This window comes from Danio rerio, chromosome 7 (assembly GCF_052040795.2).
Source record: "Danio rerio strain M-AB ecotype USA chromosome 7, GRCz13ab, whole genome shotgun sequence".
Classification (NCBI taxonomy): Eukaryota; Metazoa; Chordata; class Actinopteri; order Cypriniformes; family Danionidae; genus Danio; species Danio rerio.
Window position 1 is genome coordinate 30,221,223 of NC_141027.1, and position 15,661 is coordinate 30,236,883.

The 15,661-nt window shown below is 36.8% G+C and overlaps 1 protein-coding gene across 2 annotated transcripts; it reads right to left on the reverse strand.

Moving 5' to 3' along the window:
• Positions 1-40: 40 nt before the first annotated feature.
• znf710b (zinc finger protein 710b) lies at positions 41-15,439 on the reverse strand. 2 transcript variants are annotated; one of them, XM_087261291.1, is made up of 5 exons: positions 15,314-15,439; positions 3,636-5,171; positions 1,521-1,712; positions 1,261-1,432; positions 41-1,167 (listed from the first exon to the last, which is right to left on the reverse strand). In XM_087261291.1, the coding sequence occupies exons 2-5, from the start codon at positions 5,127-5,129 to the stop codon at positions 989-991; spliced, it is 2,037 nt and encodes a 678-aa protein (XP_087117417.1). In that variant the 5' UTR covers positions 5,130-5,171; positions 15,314-15,439; the 3' UTR covers positions 41-988. The 2 variants fall into 2 exon arrangements, with proteins under 2 accessions (XP_087117417.1, XP_087117415.1); XM_087261289.1 differs by lacking the exon at positions 15,314-15,439 and adding an exon at positions 7,065-7,230.
• Positions 15,440-15,661: the final 222 nt, after the last annotated feature.

Below are 15,661 nucleotides of genomic sequence, written 5' to 3' on the forward strand. Positions count from 1 at the left end.
ACACATTCATTTAATCAAATTATCATTCACTCCAATAAAGTAGAACTTCAAAAAACAAGTTTATTTAGTAATCTACAGAGTTGCCTTGAAAACAGTTTACTATGGATGTCACACAGGCTTTATCTCCTCTAGTTAGACAGGAACTCAAACAGTCAGTGATGAAAGAGGCTCATCGTAAGCAATTAATTGGCTTTTTCAAAGTGCAAAATAAATAGCAAATCAATACAAAGGAACAGTAATTCTCCACCCGGAAGCTGTTAAACCAAACTAGATGAAGTTAAGTTCTGGCAACGGTAGTGGTGTTTGGGAATGGCCAGCGTACGGTCCTGTACCAGACGAAGTGCAGTAGCTTTGGTACACTGGGCCTAGGCACACATCACTCATTTATATATGTATATTTATTTATTTTTGTACCCACACAAACCTATCTACTCATGCAGATATCCAACCATTTACATGGGCCTTTGTTTTCTTTTACATTAGGAGTTTCTTTGTGTTTCTATGACTTACTGTAAGTGAAGGCAATATAAATCAAAATAACAGAAGTTATTAGACTGCTCTGAAGTACCACATCGATGAAGGCCACACGGCTGCATGCACCTGCTATTTCCATATTCCCAACCAAACTTATTTTTGGAGGACTGTGTGCTTTACACAAGACTGCATGTGTATGCACCTGCATAATGATGAGGCTAATGTATTGGGCAGAAATGTAACCTTGTGATCCACAACGTACTAAAAACACAGCATTGATGTTTGTGGAGTCAAATGACTCTTTGCAAACCTTCAGTCTGTTTCATAAGAGACAATCCCGAAGTGGCTACTCCATGAGATCAACCCCAGGAGGTCAAGATGGCCTCCAACAACCTGCTCTTCAAAAAGGCGAGCAGTGGTTCTCATAGGGGAACATCTCAATCAACTCATGGTTGATGGGTGCCAGCGCAGGCCATTTATTACTTAATATTATCTCAGCTTGACTTGTTTTGTTTTATGCTGTACTGTAGTTTCCCACATCCTTCCCGAAGTTGTAATAGTCAAGTTCTTGGATGGCAACCTCGGATAGCTTTGTTAGATTTGGGGCATCATTATTTTCCATATTCTCTGGTGCTGTGAAATTAAAGTTTTCGTCTTCATAGTCCTCATGGGGCTCCATGTCTGTTGGGCCATCTGTACCAAAAAATCAAAGTGAAATTGATATTGGAAAATGTCCATAACTGCGATGTTAGAGAATGTTTGCTAAATACTGATGGAATCTCTCACCTTGTCCATCTGGAGAGACATCCATTCCATGTTTGACCTTCATGTGTCTGCTGAGATTTCCCTTCAGGTTAAATTTACTCGAGCAGTACGCACACTTGAAGGGTTTACTGCCTGCATGGAGGTGCATGTGGCCCAGAAGGTTGTACATTCGGTTAAATGACTTTCCACACACCTGTGTGGAAAAGAAGTCAAAAGAGCATTATGAAAGACGCTGAGGAATTGTCACAAAGAGGTGGTGTGAAGAACGTGCTAAGCCTAACCTTGCACTTGAAGGGTTTCACAGGCAGGTGTACGATCATGTGAGTTTTGAGGGTCTGTTTCTGGACGAAAGATTTGAAGCACACGTGACACTGAAATGGCCGAACACTGGCGTGGATCAGCATGTGCCTCTTTAGGTTTGCAGACAATGTAAACTCTCTGGCACATACATCACACTTAAACCCCTTTGTTCCCTAAGAGGAAAACAAGCACGAACAACAATTGAAATGGAATGTGAAAACATGTTAGAAACAGCAAGTTGTAAATAATTTGAAATTATAGATAGAACATTCGTGTTACTGATTAGCATACCTAAGAACTATTTATGTTTTTGTTTAAAGTGATAGTTCACCCAAAAATGAAAATTTACTCACCCTCAACTGGTTCCAAACTTCTAAGAGTTTCTTTCTTCTGTTGAACACAAAAGAAGATATACTGAAGAAAGCTGGAAACCCGTAATCATTGCCTTCAATAGTTTTTGTTTTCCTACTATTGAAGTCAATGGTTACATGTTTTAGCTTGCTACAAAATATCTGTTTTTGTGTCCAACAGATTAAAGAATCTCATAAACGTTTAGACTACAGGTCTCAAACTCAATTACTGGAGGGCCGCAGCTCTGCACACTGGAGTTTTTCTCCAATATTAATTAAACAACGCTGATCCAACTAATCAAGGTCTTCAAGACTACTAGAGACTATTAAGCAGGTGTGAGTTAAAGCTAGTTGGAACTAAACTATGCAGAGCTGCAGCCCTCCAGGATTTGAGTTTAAGACCACTGGTTTAGAATCATTTGAGGGTGAGTTAATTTTCTTTTTTGAGTAAACTATTCATTTAATATACTACTGTTTTTAAATAGTGTGGGATTGAATTTTCACCTTGATCTCGCTCAAAAATAAAAATATTATCATTATTCACTAATCCTCAGCTTGTTCCAAACCTGTTTGAGCTTCATTCTTCAGTTGAAAATAAGAGTAACACTTTAGTTTAAGTACAAATTCTCACTATATACAGGAATCAAACTGAAATTTAATACCTTTTAAGACATTTTTAAGACTCTTTCCATACATATTAAGACCTTATAACCACTTTAGGATTTAACCGGAAACACTGTAGAGATTTTAACTTACAGTATATTTACTAAATATTAATTAAAAAAATGTATCAAAAACTAAAACATTATTCATATACTGCATAAAAATCTATAAAATCCAGCTAATTCAGCAGGTTGACGCCTACAGAACTGCAGAAATAACAGTGTTGCCTTGATTACTGCAGTAAACAAAGCAGCATGATGTCAAAGCTAGCAGGATTTCATAAACTACACAGAATCCGGATATTAGATTTAATTAGATTAGATTCGCAGATTTAATTTAGGCAAACTTTAGCATACAACAATACAATGCATAATCAAAATGATATAAAATTAAACACCTAGCAAAATACCATTTAAGACTTTTTAATACTTTTTAAGAGCCTTAAATTTCTCTAGATTGATTTATTAACATTTAATACTTTAAGACCCCGCGGACACCCTGTATAAGATATTGGCTGTTTATTAGTACTTATAAACTACATATTCTGCATGAACCTAATCCCTAATTCCCTACTCCAACCTAATACTTAAACCACGACCCTAATGACTATTAATAAGCAGTAAGTTAAGAATTTAAAGCAAAAATCATAGTTAGTGTTTTATTAAAAGCGAGAATTGTACCTTAAAATAAAATAGGATATTGTTAAAAATGTTTTATGTGAAAAAAAAATTTGTGAAAAATTTAGCAATGGACTTTCATAGTATTTATTTCCTACTATGCATATCAACGGCTCCCAGTTTACAACACTATTAAATATATATTTTGTGTTCAACACCGAAAAAACTTGTAAAGGTTTGGCTCTACCTTACCATTTAGTTCTAGATGTTGATCTAAATTGCAAAATAGGCAGAACTATCCATCATTAGCCAATGCCAATAATCAAAACAATAGCTGACCAAATGTAAAATTAGCTGAAATACTACCATTACTTATGTAAGACGTGACCTCGCCATAGCATAACATAAAGATAACAAACAAAAGCAAGAAAAGAGTTGATCAAACGTGTAATAATTCTCTCTGTACCTTGGTAGCGCGGGTCTGAGGTTTGTTTGTCTTGTGCGTGAGGGAGTGCTGGCGTAGCTGATGCAGCTGAAGAAACTGCAGGCCACACTGACTGCAGGAGAAGGAGCGTTGCGTCTGGTGCTTCAGCAGGTGATTCTGCAGCTGGCTGCGGTAAGCGAACGACTTGTTGCACTGGCTACACTGGAAGGTGGAAGGTCCTTGGTGGCTCACCTGGTGACGCTTTAGGTGGGCATAGGTTGGAAACTCCATGCCACACTGCGAGCAGACGTGGCATCGACCTCGTTCATGCTTTACTTCATGAGCACGGAGTTCACTGGGGTAAGCAAAACCACGGCGGCAAAAGCGGCAACTGTAGGGCTTGACGTCGGTGTGCTGCAGCATGTGCCGCTTCAGGTGACTGGTCTGGGTGAAGCCTTTCTTGCACACAGTGCACTTGTGTGGCCTTGTGCCTTGGTGTGTCAGCAGGTGCGTCTGTAGGTGGCTGGGCTGCTTAAAGAGTTTGCCGCAGTGTGGACAAGCGTGTGGCTTTATGCCATTGTGGCCAAGGATGTGGGTGACTAGATTGTACTTAGAGGTGTAAGACTTCTCACACATGCGGCACTTCCATCGTTTCAGGCCTTCGCCAACATCCACACAGTAAGACTCGTTGATCTGGATGTTGATGTCCAGTCTGTCGATTCTGCGGCCTCGGGGTGCCTCCCCTTCCACTGGCTCTGTCCAAAACATCCCATCGTTGTTTTCATCAAAGTCCCCGACCCCTTCCATCTCGCCACCCTCGTAACCGACCTCATTTGCCTGAAAATAGCTGCTAATTTGCTCTTCTCCATTTCCGGCTTTCCCCATGCCGTTTCTTCCATTGTCTCTGTCCTCTGCCACTTCATCTACTCCTTTCTCATGTGTATGGCCCCTGTTGCGTGTAGGCACCTCATGAGGTGCATGATTATGTCCGTGGGAATGCGAATGTAAATGTGGGTCAGGTGGAGAGAGCGTACTCTTGGGATCTCGAACGCAGGTGGTGCTGCAGTTGCTGGACTGGGATTTGGGCAGGACCCTGTAGCTGGTGGGGTCCACCATCTGCATGCCTTCTCTGGGAACCATGTTATTCATCATGTGAGTGCAGGAGGGCAAACCTGGGGTAACAGACTCTCCTTTAACATGCAATGCCATGTCTTGGTGCCCTACAGGAGGCTTGGTGTTTTCAGGTTGCCCCTGCCACCTTCTCTCAGCACAGCTGGAGTGCATGTGGCCATCCTCGCCCAAATTTTCCCCAAGGTAGTCACCGTTGGCACCTATAAGTTGGTCTGCGTATTCGTAGTCCATTCTCTCACCCGGCGGAGCAGGGGACTCTTTGGGGTCTCCCGTGTAGAAGCCGTTGGGGGCGATTGTGGCACCAAAGACCTCGTTCTGGGAGATGAGTCCCAACACAGCAGCTTGGGCCAGCGACAGGACCACCACAGGGTCTGTCTGTGTCCCTGCGTCCATCTGTTGGTGCATGGCCTCAGAATAACATCTGACCAGCCGCTGTGTCTTCTCCTCCTGAAGAGCACAAGCACAAGTAGATTAGTTTAATATGACTACGGGTTTAGCTTGACGTTAGAATCTTTTTTCTTTTATGGAAAATGACATCATTGTTTGGAAGTTTGAGATGCATTTACACTATGTTGTAATTGAAATTTTTTTTTTTTTTTTGTGAATAACACAGCATCAAAAACCAACCTAAAAAAAGACTCAGTAGGTGATTTACTCTCATCTTTGGTCACTGCCAGGAACATTAGAGTCTACATACAAGATGTAAACATTCTATTTTGTGATTATCTACTTGGGCTGCACGATTAATCGAAAAAAGATCATGATTCTACCCTACACGCAATCTTAATGTTAGAATATAATGTTGAATATAATGCAAGAATTCCCACGCTGCAAAAATGGTCTAATAATGAAAACTTCAATGAATATTCAATGAAAACTCAAACATAATAATTCAACTTTATAATTATGAATAGTTATATTCTGATGTCATCATTTTACTGTAAATTACCAACAGGACATATTGAAAGTCTGTTAAAGTCCACCATAATGACTATACAAAATTTTGACCTACACACACAGGTCTAATATTATTATTGATGTTTTACCATATGTTTGAGAATTAACAATAATAATAGCCTACTCATATTATCCTTTATTTTACATCTACAGAATCGTGAGAAAATCATGATTTTAATTTTAAGCAAAAAAATCTTGATTCACATTTTAGCCTGAATCGTGCAGCCCTATTATCTACTGTATATCAGATACATATTGTGATATATATTGATATATATTGGCCCACGGTAACCTTTGATTTGGCCCACCATCACATCTGAGAAGACAATTAAAATTTAATGGAATTTCTTATACGTTTGTTTTATTGTTAAGCTATAAAAATGCTAACTGAAATTAAATGTTTCAATTTAAATGCTGTAGTTTAGATTAATTATGTACATTTACACTAGATCCCAAACTCACACCATTTGTTCAACCAATGTTATTACATCTGCTTGTGCAAAAAAAAAAAAAACAATTGGAGTTTTGTTTGGTACTACGAAAAAATACACCATCATTTGCAGAAGTCCAAGTTCTCACTCAAAAACAAAAATTCTGTAATAATTAAAATTTCATTCCAAACCTGTATGACGTTTTGTTAACTAAACTTCCACTTTAAATCTTATATTGTCATTGTCAAACTTCTCATGGTCCAAATAATTAAGTCGGTCAGGGTTTGAAATGACAAGTTGACAAAACAATTCTTTTTTACACAAACCATGTCTGTAAAACACACTAACACAGTCAGCACCCTCTAATTTCCATCTCACTCAACACAAAACCAACATTCCCTCAGACAGGTGACACGGTTTACTGAAGAATCCACACCTTAAGGAAATTTAATCTCCACTTGCGCATCATGCAAATCTTGAAACAAAGGTAATTATGTAATGAGGATTGTGCTGGTAGGCATTTTCAACTGTACGTCTAAGTGCTTTTAAAAGACAGGAAGAGTCTGAGGAAAAAAGAGAGAGAGAGACAGACAGCAGGGGTGAACGAGAGAGTTAACAGAAAGAGAAGAAAAAAGAGAGGGAGGGGCAGAGTGGCTGGATGAGTGAGTGACTGAAAAGCAAGAAAGAGAGCGAATGAGAGATAAATAGAAAATTTGAAAAAAGGCTTGAAGGATCAGAGTTTAAGAGAGACAAAATTGACTCAAGTTTCTAAACTGATTAATTAAAACATTGCTATAATTAAAAAGACGAAGCAATCAAATACATGTAAAAACACAGGCCAAGCCATTTCGTAAGACCTCTCACTTAGGCCATCTAGTTTAGTGACTACAATCACATGTACAAACAAACCGAGCCCTCAGAGGGCATCGGAGAAGTAGCAAGGGGAACTCACCACATTTTTCTTGGTCTGTGGCTTCAGGTGTTTGAGAGATCTCATCCTGAAGCAGAGTCAAGGGTTTGAGTTCACACGCTGCCCTCCCTTTTCATACATTATATGTTCTCTGGACCAAAACAGACACTCTCTCCTCTGTTTCTCGTACTCTCTCTCTCTCTCTCTCTCTGTTCTCTGTGTATGTGTGCTCTCTTTCTCTCTCTCTCTCTCTCTCTCTCTCTCTCACACACACTCTTTTTCTCTTTGCTTTCCCCTCCCCCACTTCTCTCTCTCTTTCTCTCCCTCTCTTTGGCGCAACCAAGCACACACATACACTGCTCTTTTCTCTCTCTCTCTCTCTCCCTCCCCCTCTTTTCATTCTTTTTTTTCTTTTGCTCATTCTCTCTATCCTTTCCTCTTACTCTCTCAACTGTTACTCAGACATTCTCTCTTGCATGCACTTGTGAAACGCGTTTGAAAACACAAAACCTCGCGCTGTGAAAAATTAGCCATAAAGATACAGGGATGCATGTAAAAAAACAGCAAGCACACAAAGAGAAGCTGTGTTTGCCATAGAAGGGAGCTGCAATAGAAGTATATAGAGAGGAATACATGCATAGAAACATGAAATACACCTGATAGGAGATCAAAATAAGAACAGAACAAACAGATGGGGAATGGTCTAACTGGTGAAGTTATGAAAGCAACTCTTTACCAGTCTATCTAGCCGTCTGACAGAACAGAGGATGCGAGAGCACACATGCATCTGAGAGAGTCTGTGCCAGACGAGGACCTTTTGGCCTGTGTGCTGCTGAGAAACAAGAGCGTTCAGCATGGCTCTGTTTAAGGCTCAGTAGACGCTATCTGATGTCCGTCTACGACGTCTATATATGGACTCACTTATGAATATCCATTCTGTTGAGTTTGTATGACACATTTACGCTTCACTTTTTTTAACAAACAACAAAGGAAGCAGGGAATTCATCTATTGTCTAACTGCATGTTATAGATCTTATTGCAAACAGTAACTTAATCTTTTGGTGACTTACTGTTAGTCAGACTTCTCCAATAATCTTTCTGCACAAATTCATCCGCTATCTTGCATTCAGATCTGCCTCCTTCTGATAAGCGGTATTAAAAAATCTGAACCCTTGCTTTGCATTTTCTCCTTTTGAATGAAAGTCCTTCAGACACAATGTAACATCATTGTACAATTTCATGTTTGAAGACATCCATTTCGGTTCATATCACAATGGACTAGCAATAGTACATACATTAAGCGGTAAGATACATGAGGGTGTGCTGTAGGGTAAATGTTGACGAAAAACACAAAAATTTCCTGAAAAATAGTTTGGGTTTTTGACTTCCATGTATAAACATTGCAGTTCACACAGATCTCCAAACACAACTAAAAATGTTCTATGAATGTCAGGCCAGTAGATGGTTATGATGCTTTGTGAAGTAACACGACACACCTGCAGGCTTTTATGGAAATAATCATTCCTGTAGTCCACCATTTTCGTTTTGCGCATATCTATAATCTGAAAACACAATACACACCCAGCAAGCATTTTATGTTTTTTAAAGATGTTTAATAGTTGTCTAAACATAGTCGTCTTGGCTAAAACAAGGCTAAATTTGGGCTGTCAGTAAGAAATCTAATAAGACGTTTAAGAATAGACCAAAATTAGACTAGTCATCAAATAAACAGAAATGAATGACTACGCATATAAAGTCTGTCTGATCTGTCTATTTGACGACTAGTCTAGTTTTGGCCTATTCTTAGACGTCTATTAGATTTTCACTGACAGCCCAAGTTTAGCCTTGTTTTAGGCAAGCTGTCTACGTTTAGGTGTCTATTAGACATCTATTAAATACAAAAGATTTTGCTGGCCATGCACATCATGTGCATTCACTAAATCCTACTTTGGTAGTTAGAGAATTTTTTCTGAAAGATCTTAAAATGTAGTATTTTCTGGCCCCAAAAATGCTTTTGTTGTGTAAATGAACGCACAAAATAAATTGGTGAAACCATATTTAGAGTCATGTTAACGTACCTATATTCAGGGCCAATCGGTGTGCATTATTCAGTTTTAATCTCATTGCAAAACTTTTATAAATAATCATGAAAAACTTTTATTTTGCAACTCGTATCCATGAGATCCAACAAGAGCAGAGTCTGTGTGAATTTTTGCAGTTTATATTGTGAAGAGCTTTATGAAGCATTCATCCACAATGAAATTCATTCTGCTTGTGTTTCACGAACGAGCCTCATTTTTCACAAGTGATTAAAAATATTTTTTATCTGTGAGATATAATTATCCCTTATTCCTACGTTAATTTGCAATTACTGACTGAGTATTGATTTTTAATGGATACCAAAATAAGTAGATATACCTCTATATAAAATGGCTGAGAGAGAAGGATTGTGAAAGAAGAGAAAATGGAGGGATGAGGGAGGAGAAGGGAAGCCTTTGCCAGTAAGGAGAGAGAGATGGAGTGAGAGAGGGAGGGAGATATTGTGAGAGAGCAAATGGTGAGAGAGCAATAGAGGGAAAGAGGGGAGGAGATAAAGAGAACAGGAGAGGGAGGGCAGAGAGAGAGAGAAAGGAGGGAGGGGAAGAGAGAAAGAAAGAGAGAAATGGCAAAAGACAAGAAACAGAGAGAGTCTCAGCAAAAAGAACGATAGAGGAGATCCTTATGAGAAAGTAAGAAAACGTGAGAAGTTGAGTCAGATTGAGTTTGTGGTGTGGGGGGTTTAAGAAAAGAGTGGAAAAAGGGAAAGAGAAAGAATTCAAACCATTGGGGGGAAGGGAAGAAAGAGACAGAACATGACAGGCAGAGAGAGACAGAAAGATTGAAAGGCTGTCCCCTGGGAAAGGTCTGCTATCTCGGCGAGATAGTGTGGTGACAAAAAAATTAAATACCAAGGAATTTGGTTCAACAGTATGAATTCAAATTTAGTGATGACAAATCACAGGATGCAAAACATCTAATGTAGACATTAGCAATTCTATTAGAGTCAAAAAACACTACCTATTACTGTAATACTGGAATTGTAAAAATATATATGAGTCAAATGCTTTTCATATTCAGAGTCTACACAAACCAGAATAAGAGACCTGATTTGTGTATAAACTGTTAGCACTGGGCATCTTACTAAAACCTTTAACGTAAACTAAAAAGCACTGGCTAACTAACTAATTTAACTTAAATACAAACAGATCCTGAGGCAAGCAATATAACACTAGCCACACACAATCTAAACTACGTCAAGTTGAGGGTTAGAATCTTGGATATAATGGATTAAACAGTTCCCGCAGTGAAATGTAGGCCTTGGTTATTTGGTAATCAGATGCATTTTTATAGTGTGAATAATGCTAAATACAAAGTGAGTTCTAAAATGTTTGAGCTTTTCCATTTAGTCTACTATTTGGGCACTTGCACAGGTAGTTGAATGTGCAACAGCTTTGTAGATGCTTTACTTATTTGCTCAGATTTGTTCAATAGCCACTAAAGGGTGTCTGCCTACTTACATAATTCTTATATGTTACAGGACGTGTTGTTTAAGTGTGATAGCCATATGTGATTCACACCATGCCTTTTGAAAAAGTTTGGTTTAAAAGAGAAAAAAATTGGAAAAGAAAAATGTTCTCTTACTATTTCGGACTGTTGTCTACTTTTATTTTCTTATGTGATCTTTGAGAGCAATTATTTAGAAATATTAAATGGAAATATCAGAAAGGGGGCATACAAACAATCACTGATAGACTGTTTCAATAAAGAAATCAGAAAAAGTGGACAGGCCGGCAACATGAATGTATTTCCTTCATCTACTTGTGATCCAATTGACCAAAATGCAGGTGTATACTAGGGTTGTCGCGATACCATTAATTCATCTTATGTTGCTATACCAGCTGAAGAATCATGATACCAAGTATTATTGCAATACTGTAAATCATAACTCAAATTATAAAGAAAATTGTCAGAATTACTGTTTTACATGTTATAATAGGTCTTAAATGTAATTCATAATTCCCTTATTATTGAAAAAAGTATTATTTGCAAGTCACGTCACCTAAAATTCATTATTTTTGTTTTGTTTGTAGATAACTGACCAACAAAAAAATACATTAAAATAAAGATACAAACCACACCAAATAAAATTTGTTACAAAAGAGCATTTTTTCCAACAAAATTAAGCTTTATGAAGTGGTCAAAAATTGTTTCAATATTTCCTGTTGCTATTTTGGGTTTGTCATCTATTGTTTTGTCAGTCTTATCAGGTAACAATCCAAAGTAATTCAAAATTTCACTGCAAGTAGTTCTTTTTAAGAGATTGTTGCGGTTATTGTAGCTACTAAATCCTATTGAAAGGAACAGATATGAACCGATTCAGATGTGCAGTTAAAACGTCAGAAAACATCAGAAAACTTGCACCTTGAAGGGCTTTAAAACAAACACGCGAGCGTTTTAGTGAATTTCCACATCCAACATTATCTATCGTAGATAGACCATTAATGACGATATACCGTTTACAAACTACAGTGGCACCGCTAGCATTTTGGAGCCATAGTATCGCAATACTACCATTGTACCAGGCAGTAAACCATGCAAACCTAGTGTATACAGAGGCATATTCTGCTATCTAGACCTTCAAATTTTAAAGTGCCTCTAATCCCTAAAGCAAGACATTCTTAAAAGCATACAGTTCCATTTTGACATGAAATGACGTGAAAACTTTACGACAGTGTTAAACACCAAGTTTTACATTCAGAACATTAACTTTTTTTTCTGCAATGGAAACTAGTGGTCTGTGGTGGAAAAAAATTATTATCTAGAGCCAAATCACTTATAGGGTATCTTCCAATCTCTTAAACTAAACTTTATCTATTTTCACACAGACACTTGACCAAAAACTTTGTATCAACACTACATTATCACTAAACACTAAGATTAAAAACAAAAAAAAACAAATGTCATTTATGTGCTATTTTTACACTTCAGGTGACTAATATAGATCCCGGCCACATGCTATTTTTGATTAATCACACAGAATGAAAGATACCGCCTTGCCTTATTGCATTTACAGTTTTCAGAGAACAGTAGGGAGGATTATTACCCAGACAAAGAGTGTTGTTGCATGATTCACTGGACAATGTTTCCAATAGCATCTAGGTCAGTCAACCCTAATGCTGGGCTATAGACATATCACATGATAAGATTTACAATAGAAAGCAAGGATAAAGGTTTTTCCTTATAGCAAAGTCTTTAAACAGTCACAGTGATTGCAGATTTGGATATTCCAGAGCTCATCATTACAATTATTACACATCAAGTACTTATGTATGAATTTGAGAAGACATACAATGACAACAACAGCGGTTATATAATACAGCCATATAATACATTAAGCAAAAAGCACCACATACTTTCTACCTCTCCCAAACAAAGCATCTCAAGTAGTGAGACTTGTTAGATTTGTGAAGGTTATTATTGCAAGACTGATACCAAGGTTTAAACTATAAAATAAAATAAAAACTATAAAATAATAATCATTATTATTAAACAGACCTTGTGTAGCACAAGCTTCTGTAGACCTACCTGTTTCACTGAAAAGGCTAGTTCAGACCAAACTGCTTTTTGAGCTGTCTTAACTGAATATAACTTGCACAATCTCAGACACATCTTAAAATATGGCAATGTCATTGTTTTGCCTCAAGACACACATGCGGTAATGTGTCTTTCTAAAGCATTTTTATAAAAATCTGCTAAATTGTCCTTATTAAATCAAATATTAGTCCTGGTTTAAACCAAGTTCTCTCTGTTAAACTGGGCCTATGTGCTCAACCATTATGTCAACAAATTATTGCCGTCACATGTAAATACATGTAATCAGCACATGCAGAAATCTGCAGATTTCAGCAGATTTTTAGCCCATCGTTGATCCTATGTATTTACTTGTGTAAATCTGTGTACATTTATATTTATTCAGTTTTTAAATTCATTTCACTAATATTATTTTGATATAATAATAATAATAACAACAGTAAAATGTTCATTTGATTTATTTTCAATACAGTTTGTAATGTAATATTTTCTGTCTTTCAGTAAAGATATTATATGAGAGAGTTACTTTGTTTACCAAATAAGTGGATCTAATTGGATTTGCATTGTTAACATTAAAGTTAAAAATGTATTCTTTTTATGTCTTTTTAAGTTTAGTTATGATACTTCCAAAATAATTCAGCATAAATCAGACACATATATATATATATATATATATATATATATATATATATATATATATATATATATATATTTTTTTTTTTTTTTACAATATTCTCTGCAGAAATGGAAAAACATTTTCTGCACATTCTGTCTGGCCCTACTAATGGCTGATACATCCACCTTATGTTTCAATGCAGGCTGTGCTATATACTAAACGTGAGGAAATTACATAAAAAAAGTGTTTACAATTAAAGGAAAACTTTAAAAAGGTCTGAAATGTCGAGAATAATAGGTTTTGTACACTAAAAAGAACTGGAAACCATAATTTCGTTTACGAATAACCATGCATAATTTTACATGAAAAATCAGATCGGTAATGTCGACATACTGTCATTTACATAAATTGTAAGAATAATAATAATTATTAGTTTCTCATATTTTGTGAATCGTGGGTGTTTTATATTTATTTATGCTTTTTATTTATTTGTTATTAGATAAGTATATTAGAGTGTAAGGTGACTAGAACTTTTTGAAGTTCTTTGCTTGTGGTGACTTTCTAAATAGTCAAATTCAATGTATAGCTTTAAGGTTATATATATAAATATATATATATAAATATATATATATATATATATATATATATATATATATATATATATATATATAAATATATATATATATATATATATATATATATATATATATATATATATATATATATATATATATATATATATATTCTGTTTATATTTTGCTCACAAAAAACCTGTCTTTCCATTTTTATCATTGTTACAACATCAATATTCCTACAGTATGAAGAAAACAAGTGATTTTTCTTTAAACAAGAGTGTTTACTTCTGAACCTGACGTGTGCACCTTATTATGCGTGCTCTTCTAAATTATTATAAGGTGCATGGTAATTGGCGGTCAATGCTTGATTGTTGTTTTGCCAAACAGAAATAAAAATTGTTTTAAAAGTGATATCCTCTGTCATAATGATAACATGGGCTTCTCCGATATCACAGAATTAAAACAAAATGAGTAAAACTAGTATTTTATCAGCTTACACTAATAATAAAACATTACCACATCACCTAACAGAATCATCCACTTTTTAGACATACAAATAATTTAATATATACACAGCATTTTTAGGAATAAAATGTAAACATCACGCTTTCATGCAAAATAAAGCTGAACACTTGATTCACAACAGTAACTCAGATAGTAGTCTACAAGTAAACAAACTGTGATGCTGAAATTCTTTAAATACACAGATCATGTGATCTGAAGATGATGTGTGACACCAATGCACCTGACCTCCGGTCCGAGATGCTGACAAACAATGACTACTGGCAACAATGGGACTGACAAATATAAGTTGATCACAGTGACTGCATTAGAAATATCGTAACGAATACCCTTGAACAACACTACTACAACCAATCCCACGCAAACTCACTAGCCAGCTAGCCGCGTCTTAAAACTTGGCCACATTCTTCAGCATCAACAGCTACATTGCGTCCATATGTAAAGAGTTGAGAAAAGAAACTTCAGAGAGGGAAACTTGAATGCAGACTGCACGGGCTCGGGCCTGTCCTAAGTTGTGCTCCAGTCACACACCGTGTGAGCTAGGCTAACGTTAACTGAAGGCGAGCGTGGCCTGCTCTATTCGTTTATGCGGCTCTTTTTCACTCCCTCCATTCCCCTCCCGACGCCATCTGTTTGTGCCATGAGAGAATGTGGAAGTAAAAAGAAAAGGCGACATTTTGGCTCTATAAAATGACCCAGATACACAATCGCATCCTCGGACATGCAAGCACAAATCGTAATGTAGATGTCAGATGAAAAGCGGAAATGTAAATATCAGCATCCAGTTCAGAGTGCACATTATTTTTGAGGCCAGTTACACAGAAATCGGTGAGTTTCGCTGGGATAGACAGTGGGACAGCCGGGTTTTTTTCTTTCGGGGGCTATTCGATCATCAGTTTCGTTTTCTGTTTTTATGTTAATAATGAACGGACCGTTGTCGAACTTACCACGCTCCAAAAATCGGGTGTATACGTAGAAAACACTTTGGACGATTTGAATGTCGCTTTCTAGTTTGAATTGTTGCTGGTCTGGTTCTCTGTGTTCGGCAGGAAGGAAGGAAGGAAGAAGGGAATGAGAGAAAGAGTGACGTGAACGAATAAACAGCCCGGGCTCCTCCTCGCTGTCACAAGTAAATGATGAAGCTCGTGGCGGCAGAAAATATACACCCGTGCTGCTGGATTGATTCAATACAAATTCTGACAACACAGGCTGATAATGTTTAAGAAAATTATTCTTTAAGAGATATAATCTGATTGAGAGGCTTGGTTTTTAAAAAGCACAGAATGAGTGGATTT